This window comes from Argiope bruennichi, chromosome 10 (assembly GCF_947563725.1).
Source record: "Argiope bruennichi chromosome 10, qqArgBrue1.1, whole genome shotgun sequence".
Taxonomy (NCBI): Eukaryota; Metazoa; Arthropoda; class Arachnida; order Araneae; family Araneidae; genus Argiope; species Argiope bruennichi.
The window spans coordinates 97,021,317-97,048,438 of record NC_079160.1 but is presented as its reverse complement, the minus strand read 5'-3'; the positions used below and the strand labels follow the sequence as shown (position 1 = coordinate 97,048,438).

Below are 27,122 nucleotides of genomic sequence, written 5' to 3'. Positions count from 1 at the left end.
TTTTTTATAATTAGCATTAATTTTCAAATACCTTGATTTTTTAAAAAAATATTGTAATTTAAAAAAAACTTTACTTTTATAAGATACACAGACTGGGAAAAAATATTATTCTATGCGAAAGGCAAGAGTTTCCGTTCCTTTTCCTACTTTACTCGTACTCTGATTTTAAACCATATAAAAGGAAAGCAGAGCATTTCCAATTGAGAGAAATCTTTCATTAGAATTCTTTGCATTTGTGGCACCATCTGTTGGAGATGAATTCAACTATTCGAAAGATGTAATGAAAGATGTTTTGGAAAGAAATTCACTATTATGCTGATAGATTTTGGAAGTTGGCTTAGTGATCGTTAAATTTAAAAGACTACGAAATAAATGAGATAAAATAATAAAATTAAAATTTATTTATTTATTTGTAACATACAAGTTATAAACAGCATTTTATAATGATTAATATTATTATACCATGACTTTATCGAAAAAAAATTGAAAAATGCAATTGCCTCTGCGATGAGATTTTCACTTGATTATTTTATTTAAACCTAGCACATTAAACTAACATTCATTTTCTTGCATACTGCAAAAGAGTGTTTGATTAAAATATTTTATTTATATTTATATTTCCTTTTTCATGTATAGTTGTTGATATCATAATGATTTTTTTTAATGTTATTTAAGTTACAAATAATTAAACCATGCCTTAATAAAATATAAGATGTTGGTTTATAATTTCGTTCTAAAAGAAACGGAAAAAATTGTTTACAATGTATTAGTCAAAAACTTGTATTGAAGTACTTGTAAATGTATTGAAGATATTTTTTAAGCTTCGTTGACAACTATCTAGCATGTTACAGCAACTATTACAATCACATGAAAATTATAGAATATATCTAGTTCTTTTTTCATTAGGCAATTAATGAAAACCATAAACGAAGATCGAGATCCACTGGTCTAGATCTTATAGATCCAGTGCGACATGACCTCCTTCTGCTGCGAAATGTTCTTATCAATCGGAGTGATATTTATCACTGATGCTATGAAATCGACTATATTTCAGTAAACTTTGGATGTTTCTTATCAGCATGATTCTCTTTTTCTTTTGAGGTGGGATTCTGGAAGGTTGTTTACACGACACTTGACATTTTCAAAAGCTATTTTGGGGAATTTTAAGTTTATTTAAAGTATTGTCTGGCAACATACTTGTCTGTTGACAATCAACAAAATAATTTATTTCCTGTTTTGATAAATATCTGATTAACAATGCTGAAAGAAGAGCCGGCAGGTGAAGAAATTCCAAATTTGTTTCAGGTAATATTTATTGTTTGTGTATTTTTTCCCAAATATAAACAATGAATTTTAGTGGAATCAATAAATTATCATACCATATTTTCGCTTTTCCTTTGATTGTGTTAAATGAAAATATTTTTCTGACTGTCATTACTTATTTATCAGTATGGGATCATAATAGTTGTGTTCTTTGAATTAAATCAATTGATATTTAAAATTGTAGTGCTTTATAACAAATTGTGGCCTAAGTGAAGATTAGTGTGCACCAGCCGATTGTCGCCAATATTGCAACCCATCGGATCCCTCTTATAGCAACCGTACTGCTGTTTTGTTTACTACTTTTTGCAATGGTTGAGTTGTACTTAAACTACAATTAAATTATGAAAAATGTTAAAATAAAAATATTAAAAAAATATCGATTAAAGATTTTACTTTTGTTCTTTATTATAAAGAAATTTAAGCTTATAATTAAAAGTTATTTTCTTCTTTCTTTTTTTAATGTGAATACGAACAGAAAATATTTATTCTTTTGCAATTTTTAATTGTCAGTATTCGCTTTAAAAAAATCGTCTGCATTCTGACTTTCAAAGACAGCTGCAAATGGAATTCTTCGCAGTTCTCGTAATTCTTTTGGTGTTATAACGGTTGGTTCCCTTCATAATTTGTTATGTCGGGATTATTTCGAACCTGTAGAATGGATGAAGAGCGAGTTAAATATGCATACATATATATTTTACGAGTTAATGAAATTAGGAAAGGATGCTTGTTTGAAATTTTGTATTGAGAATGGTTTGATATCGAACCGGCAGAATGGATGGAAGGTGAGTGGAATATATTCTTTTACAAGTTGATGAAGGTGGGGAAAGTATGTTTGTTTGAAATTTTGTATGGAGAATGTTCCGATTGCTTATTTCTCCGTTTTTTCTTTTCTCTTGGTTATGTACTGTTTCTGTTTTCCACACAGTCTTTATGTTAAATGTGCTAGCGAAGCTACTAGGTTCCCGCTCCCGCTGCTAGCGAAGCCGTAGGATGTTTTTTTTAAGTTAAAAAATTCTGCCCGGTGCCTTCTACAGATGCCGAAGGCATCGGGCAGGATTTCCTCTGAAATCCGTTCGTACAACATCCTTCATTCTTTCTATTCAATTGATTATGTACAGTTCATGTTATCCACACAGTCCTTATGTTCAATGTGCTAGCGAAGCTACTAGGTTCCCGCTCCCGCTGCTAGCGAAGCCGTAGGATGTTTTTTTAAGTTAAAAAATCCTGCCCAGTGCCTTCTAAAAAAAAAAATACTTATCAGTAAAAAGTTCTAATTAGATGGCGGGAAATAGTAACCGTAACTGTTCCGCGGAAGTATTTGTTTATTTTGTCCGCCATCTTTATTGGCGACTTGGCATTGTTGGCGCAGCTGGGTGCACACTAAAAGTAACTTTTACCCAAACTGTTTTCATGTTGTCTATCATTCCATTGTTAAGTTTTTTTCAATGTTTTGGAGCGATTCGCGTAAATTTCATATCCGCTTTAAAATACAACTTTATTTAAAATGCAAAATATGTTGCTCTTTAAATGTAGCTTATTTAAAATGCACTATAGTTTGCTGTTTAAAATAAATTTTGATTCCATAAACCTTATTATTAAGTCGTTTTTCATAATTCTAGAAGTAATTAATTTATCTGCTTTAATGTATATTTTGTTTGCAAAATACTTTAAAAATAGGTGGAGTAGATTTTGGATTTAAAGTAAATCTTTCATATTTTATGAAAGAGAGAGTTGAAAAAAATTATTATAAATATTAAAATTTAAATAATATTTCTTGAATCTAATTGTTGATTTATTATTTTGTTGATTTGTTATTGATTTTTATAATTACCTATGTCTGCATTACTAATTATTTCTGTATATCTATTATTTAATTTTTGAGATTTTTTTAAAAGAATATATTTTAAAATAAAGATTAAGTATTCATATTTATTTTCAAGAAAGATTCAGATTTAACTTGTATTTTCATCATTCACATCAGTAATCTGTGATAATTCATAAAAAAGTGAAATTTATTTTATAATTCTGTAAAATGACTCAAACATTACTGTAATTATAATAATTTACTTTAAAACTTTGATTGGAACAGTGTATTGAAAAAAGCATTGCTGAAGCAGCATTTCTTTATGTATATAGTTATAATAATATACATTTTATTTTAATTTTAAACTCAAGTAGGTTATGATTTTTCATATTCTTCATTATGTGTTATATTTCTAAATACTGATTGTAAATTCTTTTTAAATTTTTTTTACGTAACAATGTTTATGAATGTATTTGGATGAAGGATTAGGATTACATAGTTAATTATGCCTTTGATACAAAGTACAATAATTAAGAATAATAATTTATAGTTCATTTTTGTTTTTAAATTTTATTGTGGATTTGTGTAAGTAATGTTTTAACCATGTAAAAAAAAGTGGAATTGTTGCAGTTTTTTCCTAAGTTTTTCATAAAAATTTTTAAGTATGTATTTAAAAGAAGGAATATATATATATATATATATATATATATATATATATATATATATATATATATATATTAGTATTGTATTGTTTGAAGATATTATGAATGCTGTTATAGATGAATGAAATGATTGAGTTTATGGATATTTTTAACCATTTTACTTGTAATGGGACATATACCTTCTACTCACCTTTTAAAATTAGTTTAACTTGTTCCTAGTAAACATAAGTTTTTTTTTTGGAGTTATTTGACCATATTCCAACTGTTGTTATTGTTTATTTCGACATGAAATGTTTATTTTTTAAGTTGTTTATAGTAAATTTGTCTTTTTCTGAAACTATTTTTTTCACTTCCATAGAAAATAAAGGGAAAAAGATTTTAAATTCTTTTTAATCAAATGTTACTATGGAAGATGAAAGGGTTAAGCTAATCATCTTTATACAGTTTCATTTTTTAGACTGTCTTCAACATAATTGTTTTAAGATAATTCTTTATCAGTTTTCTATATTTTATATTATTAATTAAAATTTCTGTAAAACACATAAGCTTTTTTTCATTATTGGGAATAAAAACTGTCATAAAAAGATAAAATCTTTAAAAAAAATTCACTCTAATAAAAAAAAAAAAAAAAAAAAATTAGAGAGGGGAGGAGAGTGTAAAAATTAGCTAGAGAGATAATTAGTTTCATATTGATTTAATAGGATTAACCATAGGGTGACTTTTCCTGACTTTACGTGTGATAAATTATTTTTAAGTTGAAAGTAATAGTTCAAATCTTCTTTTTGATCAATTCATATATGGTATCTTAATCCTTAATATTGGAGATAAATTAATTTGAATTAGAGCTATCAGTTAAAAAATAAAACAAACTTACTTTTCTTTCCACTTTTTTTTTGAAAATTACAATAATATACATTTGTCTTAAATTTTAAGCTAAACCATTTATAATTTTGAAAAAATTATCTCTAAAAAGTTGATCAAAAACTAGATTTTACATTCGTGTCATTTGTTTCATATATGTTATTCTTATTAAAAGGTAAAGAGTTTTATTATTAATGATTCAACATGTATTGGCATGGTTTTTTATTCAACTGGCTTTTTCTTCTAGCCTATTTACAGACAATAAAGAAGCTTTATCAAAATTTCAGTAAGGTAATATATATATATATATATAGTTGTTTCTTGCAAAATAATGCTTTCTTAAAATGCATGTGGCCTTGTTTTCAAGTTAAAATATTTTGCATGAATTAGACTTTAAGATTTTTAAATTGCTTGGTGTGGGGAAAGCTTTTAGGAAATACAGTTGGTGATATATGCACTTAAGAAGTACAGTTGGTGACAATATATCATTGTGATATTAAATACTTATCAGAAATTACTAAATTCTTCATAGAATGAATGGAAGAATAATATTTTTGTGAGATTTTTCAGAACTTCAATTTACTGCTTTTGTGTTAGCCTACTACGGGAGATCTAAAGATTCATACTATCCTTGAAAACTCTTTGAGTTTTATTTTACTATCTTGGAAAAGTATTTAATATTTGATTAGGTTCCTGAAAAGTCCTTACAAGAGTTAAGCAAAATGTACATTCTGTATTTTTTGCGAGTAAAGGTAAAGTCAGTTTGTGAATTGATTTTGCCTTGATAATTCCATCAATAGAAATAGCCTTTATGAAGCTTTCTCCCATACTCCTTACTAGTGATGTAACTATCCCCCCCTCCACTTAAAAATTAGGCAAAGTCATGAAAATTAACCCTTTACAGGGCCATTTTTTTTCTAGTCATATTATGTTAAAATATTTTTAGGCTTGAAATTAGATTAAGAAAAGGGATTCATTTAGCTTATTAGATAAATTTAATTTGATTCATTAATTAATTTGGTTAAATAATAATTAAGTAACAAATCAAGACACATCATTTTGATTGAGATAAAGAACTGAAGCATTTAAATTTCTTTCTTTCTAAAAAAATTTGTCAGAACTTATGCCAACCTACAAAATTTCATACAAAGATTGATAAATTTGGTGGGAAGCATACTTCCCGCGGCCCTAGAAAGGCTTAATGCTCATTTATTTTTAAATCCCTCATGTAATTGTTTTGTAGTTCATATTGCCGAATAGGTATAGACATAGGAAAAATTTGCTGCAGAATTTTAGTAACATTATCAAATTTCGTTCATCTATGCTGTTGCTGGTTTTAGCTATCGCATTTACATGCATGCTAATGCACTTAATGACAGACAGTAGGCGAACTTGAGTTAAAATTTGATAGGAATCCTCATTATTAAAACTGTAAAACAAATATTACCTAACTGGTCAAGTTTCGTTGTTGTTTCTAATGGCACTTGTCCTATATAAGCCCACTGATTTTAAGAAGTCATTTGTGGATTAATCCAAGAATACGTCTGTTGTTTTTTCAGTAGCGCCATCTAAGGTCAAGAAAACAACTTAGCTACTCATACGTCACAACTCGTTTTATGGGGCGGACTTCATTCATGCATTTCATTTTAGACCTGAATCAGAGAACGATCACCCTTAATCCCATTACATCCAGTGGTATTACTCTCGACATGGAGGACTTTATGACTACGACAGATTCCTGCGCGCGTCAGCCACCACACACACAGGGAGTCTTCGGCCGGCGGGGTTCGAACTCGCAACCCAAGGGACTCGAATCCAACGCCCTACCAACCAGGCTATCCCGGCCTTCAAGTTTTGTAGTTATCATGTTCATTCTCAAGCAATCATCAATCCAGAGGCTCCGTTCAAAATTTTATAGAATTCTGTAAATTTAGTATAAAGATAATACATCAAATTTCATTTATCTAATTTATAGCGTTTTCGAATTATAGTGTTCACAAACTGATATAATTCGAAAAATTCTATTTTCAGATTCAGGGCGATTTGAAACGTGAAGATTCTTCAAAATCTCGAGATTAGAATTTCGGACGATTACCATACTTACTAGTAGTATTTCCTTATTCTTAAAATTAAAAGGGGAATGAAAAATTAATAATTAATAAGTAAAATTATCTATTAAGCTGCAAATATTTGTTTATTTATCATTATTATTTTTGCTCTCATTATTATAAAGTAACAGGTAACAATATTTCAAAAGTTCCGATATGGTATTATTTCTAATTCTTTATTGATATACTTTTGCAATACTTTGAATTTCTATGCGAGAAAGTAATCAGCAGGAGTGCTCTTCCCAAAGCTTTCTCGCGTACTCTCTAATAAAGGAATTATCCCAGAGAATATCTTGCATGGCATTGACGTACAATAGTTATGAAATATAAACCTTAGACGTGAGCTATAATTTTTGCTGAACCTGTGGTTACAACTACGCTGCAAGAGCAATTGCTTTTGTATTTTGGTCATGTTACTGGGCTGCGAACCACAAAGTCCCAGGTTCTATCCTCGCTCATATCAATCCCCTACATTGGTGACCTCGGACGATGAACCTTCAACTTTCGTACAGCTGTTGTGGCGCCATCTACCCACAGCAAACCAAAGTCATCAGATTCACTTGACGCGACAACCCAAAGTCGTCAGACTCACTTAACGCAGCAACAGCATCGCAACCACTCACCCACACACGCTCGCCATAACGCTTGGCGCTACTCAAATGGGTACATGCCCATTAGAATCAACAGCTAATACATCACCACTCACCAGCCATATCGTTCGTCTCACTGGAGGGAGAGTCTGTGGTGAATAGCTTATAAGCCAGTTAACAACTACGCTACCGACCAATTGCTTTTGTATCATGGTCATATTACTGGACTGCGAACCACAAGGTCCCAGGTTCTATTCTCAGTCATACCAATCCGCCACAAACCTGACGCGTGATAATTTGCGAGTTTTTCAGCGATTATTCCTTGGTATGCGGTTAATAGCATCCAAATATCTAATTTCGTGTTTTTCCCAACTGACTGAAGTCAAAATATGATACATGTCTACATATGGTTAGATAATCAAATTCATACATACATTCATTCATCATCAAATTAAACATAATTCATTCAAACATCATCATACAATTCATTCATACATACAGGTTAGATAATCAAATTTTGAATTTCCTATATGTAAGTCATTGCGTTTTTGAGCCATAGCGTTTATATGTTTCTGCAAATACAGACGGGCAACTCCTTGTCAGATTTGGCTCAATCTTTTGAAAGTGTCTACGCTATAGACGTTAAATCTGTGTACTCGACACAGTTATCATTCAGTGTACTATCATAAGGCTTCAGAATGAAAAAACAACAGTTTTAAGTGCCGTAATGTTAATTTTTTTTTTTTTTTTTTAATAAGCCACAGTTATTTATTGCATTTCTTTTCAAGTATTTTAGTTCTGATGAAGAACTTAGCGAAAATTTATTGAATTGTTTTATTTATTTTATTTTTTAAATGATTAATATTTACATTGATGGAATCTTTCAACACATTCTTTGAATTGCTTATTTACCACTTTTTGAATCGAACCGCATTCTATAGTCGTAGAGTACTATTAATAGACCTCATTTAGTTACGATCACTTTGTGTATAATTTAATGTTAACGAAATATTCTGCCAATCTTTGCAAAGTAGCAAATGGATTTACGCATTTAGTTTTGGTGTGAAAAAACAAGGAAGTTGAAACCAAGTATGTGACTTCAACTCATATTGGCTATTCTATAGGTGAAGATATTTTACAAGATTTTCGTAATTAAAAATTGCTTTTGAGAAGGGTTTTATCTATCTTTAATTCTTGATCGATAGTCCACCTTCAATAAAATAAAATCTTCAATAAAATACTAATCTTCAATAAATCCTTCAATAAAAATAAAAATAAATTATTGTGTATCTGTCTCTGTGTGTATTTTGGCGTTCTATAAGCCAGATCGTTGGATATACATTTGCAATGTTTGGCACACATATATCTTGGATGTTAGGAATCTGCATCTCCGAGTGTTTTTTTTTTTTTTTTTCGAAATTTTAATTAATTGAAAATTGAGCTGAGTTTAGACTTTTTTTTTTTTCACGATTGTTTTCTAAAATAGTGAAGCACAAAAATTAATTTTACGCCATATCAAAATTTAAGAAAATTGCCTTATTATTAATGATACCAGTTTAATAACGTACCAAATTTTCCTGAATTTTGACATTAAAAAAATCTTTTTAGCATAATTTCCAACAATAGATTACGTTGATGCCTTGAAATTCAAACCGCTCTTATTGTTTCATGACACATTTAATTGCAAGATTTTCTTCCATTGTTGGATGCTAAGCAAGAAAGAGTGTTTAATGTATCTTAAGCTTAGGAGACAAATAAAAGGGTGAAGTTATAATACCTGTAAATTTGGAAGATGAACCCAGTATGTACGTTTTTAATAGCACTGTGATGTATCGGAGTGGTATCGATTAGAAAGGTTCATGTATACTACAAACAGAACATATGTAAAACAATTAAAATATTACGACTTTAATGCCTGATGATTTGTCGGAATCCTGGGCTTGTAACATCTGAATGAGTTATCTGAAATTAATGCCGGGTTTACACTCGGCCAGTTATAAGACGGCCAGTAGGCAGCGCATGCGTAGAAAGGGATCGATTTATGTTTGCCACAATTTCATAAGATAAATTCAGGCATTCTATGCTTAACTGCAAATCTTCGTTTGGCGTTTCTTTTTCAATGCGTATCGTATCAAAATGATGAATATTTACACAAAGAAACATGGTGGATATTTACACGTCAACATACCTAAATTTGGAAAATTATAGAAAAAAAATAACAAATAAAATGAAAAAAAAAAAAAAAGAATCTCGCATCAGAAAGAACAAAGAGAAAAAAAAAAAAATGTCGAGGTTAATCTATGATAAGCTTTTAGTTTTTTTTACACCGAATTCTACAAACGCATACGCAGTAAGAAAGGAATACAATACAGTGGCATGTTGTTGTCCAGTCGGGCCAATTGCTTGCCATGGACCGAACAGAATTTTTCAGTCTTTCTACGCATGCGCTGTCTACTGGCCATCTTATAACTGGCCGAGTGTAAACCCGGCATAAATTTAACCAATATTCATGGCCAGTCTGCAGTTGCCAAAAATGATTGATAAGTAAATTGATGAAATGCAAAAAGAATTTTCAGCATTGTCATTAAACAGGAGTAGCAACAACCAGCATATTGTTAGCAATTCATTTAAATGTTGCATAATAGTATACACATCGGACATTGAAGATCCTCAAAAACTCATCGGTGATGAGGGAATACTACTTAAAATGTGCAGAGAAGGTGAAATGTTTGAAATTTTTTGGCAGAACCAGATGTCTATTGAAAGCAGCTGTTGCTGATCAAATAATTGAAATGTGGGGTAAATATGTGTTATATGTTGAGGCCATTCAAAAAGTCAAGTTTTTTGCCTTAAAATCTAAATTATGTAAATTTATTGCAAAATATAGCAAAAGTCCGGTCTTGTTTGTTCAAGTTTTTTTTTTGCTATTGTTCAAAATTTTCTAACCATGTTACATTTTATTCCACGAGAAATCCACGTTTGCCAGTTTTGTCCTTCACCCCTCCCCCGAAAAAAATTATGGTAAATTCATACTAGTTTATGAAAACATTGGGATTGAACAGACTATGTTTGTTTATTGATCACCTTCTGTATTTCTAGATTTTATTGTGTTATAATATATTCTTTCCGAAATGCACCTTTCTTTTCATTTTGCACGGCAGAATTTTAGTTGCAAGCTGTTGATCCATTTTTCCATAAAATTATTGTTGGCATAATCTATCTCTCTCTCTCTCTCTCTCTATATATATATATATATATATATAATTTAATTGTTTTATTAATTGTAGGCAATTTATTCTGCCATGATCCACTGGAGCCGTCTGCTTGTTGGTGGAATTGCTCTTCCACTTGTTTTTCCTTGGCTAGTGTACAACCTATACCGTTCCCATTTCAAGAACAAAATTTTCCGCAATCGATCTTTGGAAGATAAAGTGGTTTTAATCACTGGAGCAAGCTCTGGGCTTGGTGAAGGTAAGGTCTAAGCTGTGTTTTCATAATCTATACTTATATATAAAGCTCAATGTGTGTGTGTGTGTGTGTGTGTGTGTGTGTGTGTTGGCGCTCTACAGAAAAGACCATTTGACCTACAGCTACCAAATTTGGTATATGTATACCTTGGAGGTCGGGAATGTGCACTTGGGGTCCTTTTTTTTGAAATTTTAATTAGATTTAATTTTAATTATTAATTAAAAACTAACTTTCCCGCCAAAAAATCCTTTCATTTTCCCCACCGTCAAAGGAGTAAGGCTTCAGTTTTTTTCTTTTCTTTTTTAACAGCAATGAGGCTAGGGCTAATATTTTTCGGCCGATTATTTCAAACGATTCTGTTTCTTTTCTTAATGTTTGATGCATTTAAAATTAAACGTTGTTAAGGAATCGATCTTTCAGATTCATTCCGAAGTACTTTTGAATTAAAACAAAACAGATTAAAGGAACGGAACAGATTAAAAATTTCTAATCTACATAGCGTTACCCCAACTGGCGTAGAAATATTCTTGCATTTGCGTTACCGTAACTGGTGTTGAACATTCACGCATGCGCATTGTATTCTGATTGTTTACATTTCAATGGAAGTGGACTCGATTTAAATTATTTTTAGGTTAGTTGTATGCTTTTTTAATTAAATTGTATTTATGGTTAATTTAAGTTCATCGTTTTTTAAGTAATTTTTTTAACCTGTTTTCGACCGATTTTTTTAAACGATTCATTTTGTTTTCTTAGTGTTTGATGCATTTAAAATTAAACATTGTTAATTAATATACCTGCTCAAGATGAATCTGAAAAAATGTTGTTGACAAATTTTTGAGATATTACATAAATTAAGAAAGATATTCTTTAGTGCCCATAAGGTTTAAATGCTCAGTGACTCTGTTTTCAGTAATCATATTACAAAAAAAAAAAAAAAAAATGCTTTGTTTTAGTAAAAATTTTTATTATATTAATTGCAGATTAATCCTTTCCACTTTAATTTAAAGCATAAATTCTACGGGAGCTAACAGAAAATTGGAGAGATACAGATTACGTTATGACTGAAGGCCTTTATAATATTCTGAGTGAATTGAAATTTGAAGTTTTAAAATATTTTAATGAAGAAGCTATTAAAGCAGGAATTACATAAAATAGTTAATTATTAAAATTTTAACGAGCATTAAGATTGGCGAACCGGCTGGTCGCCAAAGGCGGCTAGTAGTGAATATAGTTGTTGTTAATATAGTTGTATATGGTTAATTCGTAATGAAAAAAATGAGAGCGTTTTAATGCAATATCTTATCAATTTTACATTATCTACTAATGAGCTATATTATTATACTTGAAAGTGATGAGACATGGCATCTTTCGTGGAAATGCTCTTTCAACATTTTCGGATTCGAATTTTGTCATTCTTGAGGTGGATTAATTATTTTATTTAATAATTTAACAATATTTTCAATATTTTAGATACTTTTTGTATAAATTTATTGATTTTATTGTTCAATTAATCTTGCTTATTCTGTTTATCAGTGTTTATATTCTGATTCATTATTTTATGAACTTCAGCTTCTTCTTCTTTTCTTTTTTCTTTTTTTTTTTTTTTGTTCCAAGCTTGTGTTATGTCTGCATATTATGTTTTAAAAATTATTCAATTTTGTATTATTAATTAAATAAGAGAATTATTTATATTGCTTGTTAAATAAAATTTTTATAGTTTTGAAGAGCTTTGTTGAATTGTGTGCTTGTATTAAATAGCGTAATATATTATTTAAAGCTATATTTAATGTTCATTTTATGTTTATTTAATTAATTATAGATTTTTGTGTCTGTAGTTGGAGGTGCGGAATTTCCTCACATAGAATGCATTATGAAGTTGTGTTTTTTCGATTTTTTTTTAAACGGAGAGCGTGATAAAGGACATCGATTCTTGATGATTTATTTAGAAATCATTATCTTTCATATGAAACTGAAGTCCTCGAAATCGGGTTAGCTAACGAATTTTGTTGCAAAAGTTTCTAATAGAGAATGTATTATGCAATCGGGTTTCTCCAGTTTCTTTCGAATGTAAGGGGTGGTGATGGGCAGACGACTTTTGATGACATATTTAGATGTCATGATATTTTATTTCAAACAAAAACTATCGAAATCGGATCAATGATTGGATTTGGTCGACTGTTTTTTTTCCTCTTTATTTTAAATATATAGATGCAATTTTGTAGCAAAATAAAAGTACCTTTCCTTCGTAATATAGATTTGTACTTTCAAGCCAAACAATGTGCAATTGTTTTAAAAGTGATTTTTTTTGTGTGTGTGTGTGTGTGTGAAAAATTAATCTGAGTTGGTAAATTTAATTTTTCTTGAAATGAAAGAAATTCATTCTATGAAGATAGAGGTGCTTTTAAAATGGGATTTGTTTTAACTTAAAAGATTAACTGCGTGTAACTATAAGGACGCAAAACAATACTTAACTACTTAATACACATACAGAACGCCACTATCACGCTCTCATAGTAAAGTGCAAACGGTATTATATATATATGTAATATACATGCAGCGATCAGATTTGTAACTTCTTCAATGATCTGCAAATTCGAGTCAATCATTAATTCGCACATGTAAAGCATAAAAGAAGATACTAAACAATAGTTCAGCATATCATTCTTGTTAGTCAGCATCAATTATAGTGCTGCCCCATTGGAGCGCCAACAATATATAAGCTTGAAAAAGAGAACTATCAACTTTTTCGATAAAAATCAGGAAAGTTTTAATTTATTGCCAGCAAATTTTTCTTCTGTTAGTTTTAGGGTTGTTCTATTGTATGCAGACTAAGTTAATTACATCCATTTGAAATTAGGGACTTCTGCTCTTAAATTTACTTTTTTATTTTGGAGTCCAGCTCGATTCTGTTGCGATCATTGTTCTGCTTATATATTTTATTTCCGCATGATTGGTTTATTGTTCCAATGATCAAGCATTTTTCATGGAAGTAGATACGTCAACTTTTCGTTTTGGAATCTTTAAAATCTTTGTAAGTATTCCTATTCTAGCAGTAGGTGAACATCAAAAGAGTTTAACAATTTTTAGGTAGACCTCTGTTATTTCGAAAAGTTTTAATTCCATCGCTAGCTGTGTAATTGACACTTTCCACTGGGAATTCGACATTAGCACTCCAAAATTTTTTTTTGGAACCATAATTCTCGAAATTATTCGACTGAATGTAAAGAATTTTCTTGCGGATGAGTATTTTTCGATTCCAGCTTGATATTTACGAAACGCGTCAAATTCCTCATCTTGGTTTTGATTAAAATGCAAGCTACTTTCGACTAAAATCATCGACGGAAGTTATTTAGCAGCATAGACTGTTTTGGGAAAAGACCACAGAGATTCATGTAGATAGTTGTAATGACTTTTAAAACTTAATCCTCTTAGGATTTGAAGGGTTTCCTCCCCCCCCCCCTTACCAGTTTGTTTGATATGTGATCAATCTGTCAGCATTTCAGAATAGAATGTACAGCTTCACAATACATTTCTGAAACTGTACATGCACAGCCGTATATATAGCTGGGACAATATATTTGATGTTAATGTTGCTTTCTCTGGTATGATTCGGTAAGGTTATCGAGTTTTTCTACAAATCGCTAGCTATATTACGGCATGAAAAATCGTTTGTGAAATATTAAAAGATACTACATTTGAATTGGTTTCGGCACGTCTTGTAAAGAGCACTACTCAAAGTCACTGTAAAGAGCCTTTTGTTTCTGCCAAATATTTGAATTTTTCTTAGCTGTCTGATGAACTTCCCCTCTCCTTGATCTAATTTGGGCTTGAATAACAAATTATGCTTTATTTGGGTAGAATAAATAAATTATTCAAGAAAATGCGTTAGCCATTTGGCGAAGACAGTTTTATAATTCCTTTATCATCACTGAGACATGCAGCGCTATTTGCTAAGTAAATGTATTTAGATTGATTAGATGGATCAAATTTAATGACCCCCCCTTTTTTTTATCTGAAAAAAAATGAGTCGTAACTGCGCTGTCTATTAATGCATGTATTTGGATCCGATCTTTCAGTTACGCTTGCCTCAGCTGTGAAAGAGTTTGGACTACCTTTTTTTCTCCCCCAGAAATCTCTATTACTATAATCTTTTTTATGATACACCCTAAACTTGTTTGGTGGATGATTTAGTTTTCAACGGTTTTCCACTTTGGCTTAAAGTGGAATGACACTATGTAGTTCAAATCGTTCGAGACTTTTTGAACTCTGCACCAGACGTGCCTTTTCATTTGTAAGTTCATTTAAAACTTGGTAAAATGTGAACTGGATATCATTCCACTTCTGAATTGCTTGGACAACTGCCCCGAAACAATTTGGTAAAAATCGAATGAGTTGAAACGCTTGGTATATTTTATGAGAATTTTTTCACTTAATAGAAAGTTCTCGATCTTTTGAAGTCTGACTGCTTACAGATAGATTCTCTCATGAGTGTAGATCCTGCGAGGAGAGAATTTATCCATTAAACCTATTGCTGGAGTTTTACTTTTTAATTGAAAATATTTATGAATGAACTCTCATGCTGTTTTATCATCTGTTATGTCGGCGATTAGAGGTTGAAGATCCTTGGATTCAATAATATAGATCTTCCAAAATGCTTTATTACAACATCTTTTCCTTTTGCATCATCCATGGAAAAATTTGCCTTTCCTAAAACAATATCATGTACATTATGATTTAATAAGATAGCAATCATATGTTGTTTTTAACTTGGATAGTTATCAGACTTCAGTGAGACTATTTTTTCATTACCCATGATGCTCCCTTTGCCTGTTTAGCACTGCTTGAGAAATCAAAAATAATTTTCTTGTACTCTTAAAAAAAACTCAGTCAAAAGGTAGTTTGTTTAATAAAGGTTAAAATCCAATTTTCATTGTGGTACTTTGATATATAAATAATCTTGAAAAACTATTCTGAATTCATAAATTTAAATTTTCTTTAAAAAAAGATTCACACAATGGCAATGGAGTCGCTCTCAAAATAAAACTTGGAACTATATTTTATCTTAAAAGATTAATTGTTCATAACCATAAGGAAGAAAAGCAGTACTTAAGACAAATATCAGAATACCACTCTCATGCACTTATAATGCTTCTTTACAAATAGTTATATATATATATGTATATGTGCAACAGTCTAATTTATTGTCTTCTTCAATAATATGGGAATTATCATCAGTCGTTGATTTCAATGAGCATATTATTCCAGCTGGTCAGTGTCAATTATATTGCTGGCCCCCAATTCAAAAAATTGATAAGCATGAGAAACAAAACTTTCAATGTTGCTGGTAAAAAAAAAATTTAAAAAACAAGAGTTTTAATTTGTTTTCAACAAATTTTCCTATAGGTACTTTTAGGCTTGTTTAGTAGTATGCAAAATGGATTAAGTACATAAACTTTAGATTGCAAAATATATGATATTCCCTACATTCGTAACATAAAATTTCTATATATTGATGCTCAATTATTATCTTTTCTATTGACAAAACTGATGTTTTCTTTATCATGTATTATTCATGTTGAGTTAACGAAAGAGAACTTTCCAGGTTAATTGTTTCATATTAAAGTATTAGAAATAAATTTATACAATTGTCAATTTACTCTCATAAATCTCTAAATATATTTATCTTTATGTTTTCTTCTTTACAGCTCTTGCTCATGCTTTTCACAAAGCAGGAACAAAGGTCATCCTTGCTGCAAGGAGGAAAGATGCATTAGAAAAAGTCAAGAATGACCTGATAACGAAAGTAGGATTCATTACTTTTATGTAATTGAAAATTTTATTTTGTTAATATATCTAATAGTAACTGTTCTATATGTTTTTTAACTTTAAATGTAGCACATGTTTTAAGAGATGTGTTTGAGAGAGACCATTGGTCTCAGAATAAGTTCATCTTTCTAATATTTAGGATGATCACAAAGTTTTATCCTGGTTACAAAAAATTATCATGAAATAATTATAATAATTTCGAATATAATTATTTCAATATGTTTTAATGATAGTTATAGAGTTTTTAATAAAATAATTTTTTGTCAGTAACTTTAAATGTGAATATTTATAGTTGCTTTTAAAATCTTATATTTTTATTTAATGTCACTAAGTTTTCAGTATTTTGATGTTGCATTAGATACAACATCTGTGACCCCAATTCTGAATGTGCCAGTATCTTCAAATGGCATTGCAAATACTCTGTCTTTTATGCAATCCCCCCCCCCCCCCTGCAAAAAAAAAATCTAGTGCTGCACTATTGGGTGAAAGTGGCTGTCATTTGCAATGTCATCAATCAGTAACATCATTTTTACAACAGTTAAATTTAAAATCTCTATTTCTGCATTAGTTACACATCAGACTAGACTAAAAATAATTTAAGAACATGATTATTCCATAATAAAATTTTTGCTGAATTGTACTCAGTTTTTTTTTTTTTGTAATAATTATTTTGCAATGAGGAAAAGACTTTGTTATCATCTTGCATCTTTCTTCTATAGTGTGTAATAAGTTTAAATTTAAAATGAAAATTTATGATATAAATATCAAATTTTAATTTAAATTATCATAAGTAAATTTACTTTAATTAAATGAATAATATAAAATATTCCAACAAGTTTCAATATCTTTACATAGTTGTTTGGATTGTGAAGGGGGGGATAGGTGAGAAATGTTTTCACTTCTTAAGCTGAACTACTTTAACACTAATGCAATGTTGTTTTTTCGTCGGTTATATTGAACTTTTGTCCGATTCTCATGTTCTCCATTTGCAGTAAGCTTACAAGCATTTTTCTTGTCGATATTTGCAAATTAACATTTCATTTACATTTCAGTCATCTTCCACTGTCAAATATTATAATTATTGATTCATAATATTATAATATATTGTTCACATTTCCATTTTAAAATTGGCATTTAGCTCTAAAAATTAAAAAAAAAACGTTGATTATAATCATGGTCTTAATTGTTCATTATATTAAGAAATGTGATTTTCTTAGTACTCAGGCCTAATTTTTGAAGCCCTCCATAAAATAAAATATATTTTGGTTGAAATCTACTTTTAGTATGAATGTAGATTGAAAAGCAATAAAGCTACATTTGTTAGTATCATGGTTACTGAATTTATAAAAATGTAATTTTCGTTTTTATCATTGCAGATTGTTTTACAACAAATAATTTTTGTTTCTTTCTGTATAAAAATTTTAACTTTATTCTTTTTTTTTTGTATCATTTATGTAAGATCTTAACCTTGCATATTATTTCTGTTGCCAAAATTCCATTTTCTCAACTAATTCAAAATATACAACATGAATAAGGTATAAGTAAATAGATTTTTTTCCCTGACTTTGGACATTTATAGCTTGTTTTGAAATGGCTTGCATAAATAGCATTACTTAAAATAGCTTACATTACTTTCAAATAAATAAATATTATACTTGTATAAGCTTTTTTTTTTCCCCTTTTCAGTTAAAGTTTCTTACTCAGCATGATTAAATGTTGTCTTATAGAAAGAGAATTATACAAAGAATAGGGTAGTATAACTTACTTTAAAATTGCTTGCATAAATAACATTGCATGATAGCATAGCATTACTTAAAATAGCTTGCATTACTTTGAAATACTTATAGTTATGTAGACTGATTTTTGCTTTCTTTCTAAACAATATATATATTACTCAGCATGATTCAGTGTTACCTTGAAGTTAATGATAGACAATAATAATAATAATAAACTTATACAACTGCAATTAATATTTAGGTCATAAGTGAAAATTTAAGGATCAGGGAGAACAAATCATAATATGACACCTGTTTGTTTCTCATAACATTATCCATGATTGCTTCTCATGCCTTTAAATTTTCTATTATGATTAATCTTCATAATAATTAAAGTAGTTTTATACAATTCCATGAAATGAAAAAAAAAAAAACTTTTTATAAATTTTGCTATTTTGTGTATTGCTGTTAAGTTAAAAAGAATTGGAACTCTAAAGCTACTTCGAGTTGTCTGATATCATTATTCATCTATGCATGTATTAATTCATCATTTCTTTTATTCAATAAGTTTATTTCTAGTTAGCAAATGCCATTTTTCAATCGTTTTTAAATGAAGCCTTGAATATAAAAATAAATATTTTTTTTCCACCTTGCATAGTGGTTGCCCTCTTAAGTTCAAGGCTTGAAGCACTGCTCTGATGATTCTTACAGTCCTGCTAATACTTATATAAATTTTTTAACAGTCATTTAAAAAATTAAAAAAACATGGATGTATTATTTATTTAGAATTTATATATAAACTTAGAGCTTTATTGTTTTTCTAAAATTTCTTTATGTAAAATCATATTCTTTGTATAGTATATTTAGTGTTGTTAGTTTTGTTTTTAAAAAAATATGTTTTGTCTATAATTTTTAACTATTTTATTTTTTTCTGTAAAAAATAACTTTATCCTTTTTTATAACCTTTTGTTTGTTCCCCCTTATATAATCAAGATTTTTTTTTTAATTTACCGTTAACAGATATAAATAAGTTTTTTTTTTTTTTCCATTGAAGGAAAGAGTTTCTATAATATTTATACAGCTGTACTTCATTGTAAGAATATGTGCTCTTTTCTTTCAGTATCCATCAAAAAACACACCTGTTGTTCTTACCTTGGATTTACATGATCTGAAGAGAATTCCACAAAAGGCCAGAGAAGCACTGGACATGTATGGACATATTGATATTTTGGTAAACAATGGTGGCATTAGTTACAGAGGTGAAATAGCTGACACTGATCTAGAGGTCGACTTAAGAGTCATGGTTACAAATTATTTTGGACCTGTTGCACTAACTAAAGGTTGGTTATTTTGTGGTTGATCATATTCTTCATTGCATGTATTAAAATAAGGTTTATTAAATTGTGGTCCATAACCTGAATAAAGTCTCAAAAATTCTGGAATCATCATCTGGTTTTGAAAGAAATAATTTCAAAATCTTTGCTTGAAGGAAAAATTCTTTGTGACTTAGATTTTTTTAAAAAATTTTATCTAATTATTTTTTTTTTCTATTTCTATATTTTTACAGCACATTTAAATTTTGTTCCAGTGATTGTTAATCAGGTTCGATTGTTAATTTCACAAAATGCTTTCCATCAATAAAATAGATCAGTTGAAAAAGTTTTAAGAATATTGAAGAAATAGATGTTTGACAAATTATCTTATTCTATTATTAAATTTATTGTTATTACATCTTCTTTGTGTAACTATGAAAGTGACAAAACTAAATTAGTTAATTAATTTAATGTTAATGCAGCTTTTTTAAAACTAAAATTAAAAAAAAAAAATCCAAAGTTGCATTAAAATATTTATTATTATTTTCATTTCAGCTATTTTGCCATCCATGTTGGAAAGAAATTCTGGATGTATTATTGCCATCAGTAGTGTCCAAGGGAAAATAGCAATTCCTTTTCGATCAGCTTGTAAGTATGTTACTGATATTAAAACTTAATGCTCCTTAAGAACATAAGTACATAAATAAATTTACTAATTATCTGTACTTTTCTAAATTTGTTTTAACAATTTATAGTTTTGAATTTCTTAATATAGTTGAATATTTTTATTATTTATCATAGGTGCATAGTTTCTAATCTTGTTGATTAAATATATTCATACATATAAATTATTCCTGCAGACGATTTGATAATTCTTTTATACGAAATAAAAGTTACCAAGATTTATGTGGAAATTATATTTACTGTCAAAATTTGGGGAATTGTTGAAGATGAAAATAATTACTTCTAAAATATTAATTTGAAATTAAAAAAGAAAAGATTCAGTTATGGAAATTTGAAAAATGTTTTTGGTTAGCACACTTTTGGCATGTGTCTAAATAGTGATGTATTATTCTATCTCCAGATATTTTCATTTTTTCCCCTTTAAATCTAATAACTTGCTGTAAATCCAAGAATTATAAACTTACATTAAACATATAAAATACCAGAATTCCAGTAGGTTTTTCTTTGGATTGAATTAGATAATATTTACATTTTGTCATTTTTTAAAAAAAATTAGATATGAACTAAGGGAGAAAAAATATAATTTAAAGACTGATTTTGCTATTTAAAATTTTTGCTCCAGTTTTTCTAATATAAATTCTTTGACCGAACAATATTTTCTCTACATTAGATTTTTAACATTCCCAATCTGAACCATCAATAATTTTATTTGTACATATCAACAACAACAACAACAAAGCATCATTTTTTTAGAGAAAGTAGAAAAATACTATAAAATAACTATATAAGTTACATTATATTATCAAGCATTTGGCAAAATAAATAAAGAATTTAAGCTACTTTACCATTTATTATCAAGGTTATATTACATGTAGCTGTAAGTTTTTGGCTTTGAGAAGTAAAACTTTCTCATTGAAAAATTTTGTATATTGTCAAGCATATAACTGATATAATTAAAAATCTTTAGGGATACATCTCTAAAATTTATTATTTTATTGGTTTTTTTTATTCTTTATTTTAAGTAATTCTTATTTAATCAGTAAAAATGCAATATAAACATTTAATTTTTAATTTTAATAAAGTAATACTTTTTTTATTAGATTTGCTTGAATTTTATATTGTTTTTAACAGGAAATAGAAAACTTAATAAATTTAAGCAGTTAATGAAATATTTTTGTATTATATTGAACTTTTTTCTTGTGTGTGTGTGGATTAAGTCAGTATAATAATAATCTAGGTGATAAATAAGCAATTTATTATTATTTTTTAATTTTTAAAGATAGAGAATTTTGTTCTCCAGTTTTTTAAATATTATTCCTTCCATTTAATAACACAATGAATTGCAAATAATATTTACGCTTTTAACCTTTCATATTAAGAAAGTAAATTTAACTAATTTTAATTTACAACATTAATTGTGCATTATTTAAATTATTAACATGATTCTAATTTAAATTTTAGATTCTGCATCAAAACATGCAACACAAGCATTTTTTGATACCTTAAAATCTGAGTTGAGTCACACAAACATTCATGTGTGTGTAGCCAGTCCTGGATATGTGCAGACCAATCTATCTCTGAATGCAGTCACTGCTCATGGAACACCGTATGGAGGTAAGAAGTACTAATTTTCTGCAAGACTGAATTCCAGGCTCAGTTTCTTAATTATTTATCAAGATGAGTTAAAATAAATATTGATGAGCTAAGAATCTAGCAATCTACACACACATACACAAAGATTATATATATATATATATATATATATAAAGTAATAGAGAAAAAAGTAAAAAAAAGATATAAAGTAAAAGAGAAAAAAAATAATAACATGATATATATAGATATATGTATAATATTATGATATTTTAAAATTTATTTTTAGGCATCTTAATTAATTTCCAAATTTTTATTTTAAATAGCATATTAACTTTATTCTGAAGTGTTCTCTTATTTCTTGATCCAATTCTGATTTTTTTTATTTTTTTTATTTCTAACACATGCTTAGCAAAATTGCTGACTCCATTGTTCCTATGCCGGGAGTGATATTTTTAAATAGATACATAAGATTTCCTTCCCTAACTTAACATATAACTAAGAAATCCCTATCAGAATCTCTTAGTAATATCACTAAAGGAAAAATTTAGATTCTCTTTTGACTTGCATTAGGATCTAGACTGACACATATTTTATTGCTTTCTCCCTGTACATCATATGGTGAAATAAATGAATCAAAGTTAAAATTTTAAGTTTTTTCTTTTCGACTATGTATCTGCAAAATTATGTTCATATATATATATTATACACACACACACATTAACAACAGTAATAACAAATAAAGTGAAAACTGAATGTAAAGTAAAGTAAAGAAAAAAGTCCTTAAAACATGAAAACAGAATTAAAAAAAAATATATTATAATGCTATTTCCATATATAAATAATATATAATTACTATTATGCTATTTCCACTATAATATTTATTTTTAATAGATATACAGTGGTGGCCAAAATTGTGGACACTTGAAAATCATTATGTTTTGTAACTTTGTATGCTTATAGAAAATGTTACATTTCACAAAATGCAAATTTTTACATATCATTTTAAAGAGAATTCAATGCTGATTTCAATGCACAAAGCAAAATACAAATATTTGTAATACAAAAAAAGTTATTCTTACTTTAATCTTAATAACAAACAGTGATTAATTTCTAACTTTCCTGACAAATAACTGTTCTTGTTATGGGAACCAATAAAATGTTAATAACTGCTAGCAGATGCTGACATCATGTTTAAAACTGGAACAAGTCATTATTGTGCTATTTTCTGTAGAAGGAAGACTGTTTTTTATGCAATTTTGAAATTTTTTAAACTTTTTAATATATAGTTGGAATTTTTATAAATATTTCTAATATTTAGTCAAGAAGCAATGACATCAAATAAAAGAATAGATTGGACACCTAAAAAGAGAACTAAGATTATTGTGTTACATGAATGTGGTCTTTCCTATGCTGAAATTGCAAAACAGGTGGGTGGTTGAGTAGAATCTGGAATCTGAAAGTTTTGTTTACGATATCAGAAGACAAATTCAATAAGAAACAATGCAGGAAATGGCTGATAAAGGTGCACCACATCTCTTGATGACAGAAGAATAAAATGACTATGTCTCGAAAATAGAAGAATGTCATTAGTGGCCATTAGAAGTCAATTGAATGATGCTGGCATTTATATCAGTTCAAGAACAATCAGAAGGTTATTAGATGCTGGACTAAGAGCTAGAATTCAACAAAAAAATCCTTGTCTGAATTTACAGCAGTGTATAAAAAAATTAGAGTGGGCAAGGGAACACATTAATTGAACAGATGAACAGTGGTCATAAATTATAAGAAATGATGAAACAAAGATATAGTTATTCGGTAGTGTTATAGTTATGTAAGTCATAAAATTGGCGAATAATCTTGACTTCATTCATTCAACTAGGAAGAAACTCTTGTACATATGAAGCGTTCATCAAATAAAAGAGAATTAATTGAGACTGTAATTGTCTCCTGGCATCATACAGTAACTAAAGAAGAGCTTAAAGCTCTCGTCAGCTCAATGAAACATCAATGTGAAGTTGTAATAAAAAATAAATGCTACCCTATTAAGTACTAATAACTTACTGCAGTTATCAGCATCCAATGTATCTTGATAATTATTGCCACTCAACTTTTTTGCTTTTTGTATTGAAACCAGCATTAAATTCTCTTTAAAATGATATGTAAGAGTTTGCATTTTATAAAACATTACATTTTCTATAAGCACACAAATTTAGAAAGCATAAAAAATTTTTAAAGTGTCCATAATTTTGCCAACCACTGTATATTATTAAAGTCAAATATATTTTAACCTTAATAATATGTAACATTAAGGTAAAGAAAAAAAACCTTAGATTGATCGTGTTTTCAATACAAATATTTATTTTGTCCTTGTGGATATGTTAGCAATTATATACATACAATTGTTTGTGAATATATTTGATTATAAAACTTATTCACATACTGCTAATAACTATTATTATTTAACTTTGTTGCACTTCTATTGTTCAAATTATAGCAGTTATAATTTTTGGGGAAAAAAAAAAGAAAAAAAAAAAAAAAACATAGCATTCAATTCTACATAAACATTAATTATATAACTATAAATAACCATTTATGCTATGTATGTCGCTTTTTATTCCATATAATTTTCACTCCAAGCTCTAAACAGACAGTTCCCATTTTCCATTCAATAGTTATCAGTTAGGAAAATGTTTTTTTTTTTTTGGCCTTTTTTTAACATGCATATCAGAAAAAAGTAAAAAAGCTATGGTGTTTTTATGTCAAAAACAGCATTGCAAAATAGAATAATACAAGTTATTTTCATTCTAAAAGTAAGAAATAAAATGCAATACCAATTACTTTTTAATTGTATAAGATTTATTGAAATAACCATTAATTGTTCAAATCCTTACTTTTTTCTGGTATATAATTATTAAGATATTTGTATTAAGAATAAGATATTACTATTCTTTTGTGATATGAAGTAATTTTTTTTTTTTTTTTGGTTTTTATATTATGTTTGTAAGACTTATTTTGTGCAATATATTTACATATTTGACCTAAACTATTATGTTAATCTTTGCCTTCAGAAACTGAGATTCATCATTTTTCTTCGAATATGCTTGCAAAAAAATTTATGAAAAAGTGCATTTTGATTTTAAAATTCATGACTTCTACAAAACATATTATATTGATATCCTTATCAAACAATTAGAGCAATAGTGGTAATTTATTTTAATACCTTGTGTTAACTATTAGGATGAAATTTCAATGAATGAATAATGTAATAAATTATACAGCTTAAAAGTTTAGTCTGAAAATTTCTATTAATTTGTAGTTTTTGTCTTATAATTAAACAAAATATTGATAATAGAAATCCAGATCTATTTTGTATATTATTTCCCTTATAGCAAATATACCATATTTTATGTTTTCTTTAACATATAGATTGCATTATATAAGCATTTAACATCATTAGTATAATTATGAGAATCATTATTTTCAGAATTTATTATTATTTCAGGCCTAAATACAATGGTGCTCTAAATTAGATATTGATTATATTGTGATTTAATGCAAGAGATTCTTTCTTAGTCTGATTGATATCAACAGCTGCATTATACACTTTTTTTAAAAGTATTTTTTAATGGCAACTTTTGTGCAACATTTTTTTTAAAGTATTGTAAAATTTTGCATGCAACTTAACATATTGTAACTTTCAAAGTGTGTATATTAGGAATAATAAAAAAGATTACTACCACTAATACTGTGTTGTGTTACATCCATATTTCTAAACATGGAATATTACTGATCAGTTTAGAATTAATATGAATGACCATTTTATTTTATTCATATTTCTTCACCTTCAGCATTATATAATTCTTTTATCTTAATATGTTTTTATGTATGTCAGCAATTGTTATATTTTGCTTAATTTATGTGATTTGTACATGTGCCTATATCTTTCCACTTTAAAACATTGACAAAAACCTTTTTTATTAATCTGTATGCTATATTTGTTGCCACATAAGAAGTCTTTTCTTTAATGCCTCATAGAAAAGTGGAGAAAATATTTTATAATCTAATTATGTTGAGAAGAGTGGCCTGTAATTTTAGTATCTTTTCTTTTTTTATAGTTATGGATGAAACAACAGCTACTGGTATGGATCCACATGACGTAGCAGAAAATATAATCATTGCTACAGCTGCCAAAAAATCAGAAATCCTATTAGCTGGAATATTGCCTAAAATCGCAATTTTCATTCGAGTCTTTTCATCATGGCTGTACTTTTATCTTATGGGAAGTCGAGCAAGAAGAATAAGGGCAGCCAACATGATCAAAGAAGATTAAAAATTTTGTGGAGATTTAATCATTGTGTACATATCAAAACAGTGATGTTTACTGAATTTGTAAATATGAATCTTTTATACTGATATTTAAAAACTGCTGAATATAAAATGATTTCAATGCAGAATTATTTTTTCCTCATTATTCTTCTGATTTTCATGATGATAGTTTATTAAAAAAATCTTTTTAACCTGTTGATGCTATATCTTAACTTAAATTGTAGAATTCAATAAATATCTTGTAAATTATGTTTACAGGATCTAGGTAAGGTATCTGAAAAGTAAATTTAAAACCCAAATTTAAGGGAAGCTATCTAAAATTCAGTAGAAAATTGTTTGACACACCTTTTGTTATGATTTTTTTTTAAAAGTAGAACACACACATACATGTTTGAGTGACAGGAATGAAATATAGTAGTCCTAAAAATATAGAACATTGAAATCCTGGTACTGAATTCTAATCAAAGATATTTACTTTTGGAATGTTTCCCAACTAATTTCTTTTAAGAAAAAAAATCAAGATAAATAATACAGAAATTATATAAATAAGTTTTAAAAAAACAGCCATAAATAACAAATCACTTGAAACAGCAGTTTCTAAATATAGATGAAAACATGTTTACTAGAAATAGTTTAAATACAGTATTCTTATGGTGAAAATGCTTAAGAAAATACTTTTCAAATAACTCTAATTAAAAGCAAAATATTATTTGATCATAATTATGAATATGTTTATGGTGTTTTAATTGACATTAGTATGATTCTGAAAATATTAGATAATGTTTTGTTTTTTTTTTGTTCAATGTGTTAAAATTATTGAGAAGACAAAATGCACTGCTACTATCTAGC

General features: G+C 28.2%; 1 protein-coding gene across 3 annotated transcripts; it reads left to right on the top strand.

Annotated features, from left to right (window-relative positions):
- Positions 1-1,051: 1,051 nt before the first annotated feature.
- On the top strand, positions 1,052-26,401 carry LOC129989299 (dehydrogenase/reductase SDR family protein 7-like). 3 transcript variants are annotated; one of them, XM_056097741.1, is made up of 8 exons: positions 1,052-1,305; positions 4,909-4,941; positions 10,636-10,819; positions 16,522-16,619; positions 19,478-19,697; positions 20,226-20,318; positions 21,816-21,968; positions 26,063-26,401. In XM_056097741.1, exons 1-8 carry the CDS (start codon positions 1,258-1,260, stop codon positions 26,275-26,277), a joined length of 1,044 nt encoding a protein of 347 aa, XP_055953716.1. In that variant the 5' UTR covers positions 1,052-1,257; the 3' UTR covers positions 26,278-26,401. The 3 variants fall into 3 exon arrangements, with proteins under 3 accessions (XP_055953716.1, XP_055953718.1, XP_055953717.1); XM_056097743.1 differs by having other exon boundaries at positions 1,056-1,305; positions 4,898-4,941; XM_056097742.1 differs by lacking the exon at positions 4,909-4,941 and having other exon boundaries at positions 1,057-1,305.
- Positions 26,402-27,122: the final 721 nt, after the last annotated feature.

What these genes read in the sequence shown, in the direction of transcription:
- LOC129989299 (XM_056097741.1), top strand. Translation starts at nt 1,258, where the DNA reads ATGCTGAAAGAAGAGCCGGCAGGTGAAGAAATTCCAAATTTGTTTCAG. An exon ending in AAGCTCTGGGCTTGGTGAAG is followed by an intron (nt 10,820 to 16,521) that starts GTAAGGTCTAAG and finishes TCTTCTTTACAG; the next exon opens with CTCTTGCTCATGCTTTTCAC. An exon ending in AATTCCTTTTCGATCAGCTT is followed by an intron (nt 20,319 to 21,815) that starts GTAAGTATGTTA and finishes TTTAAATTTTAG; the next exon opens with ATTCTGCATCAAAACATGCA.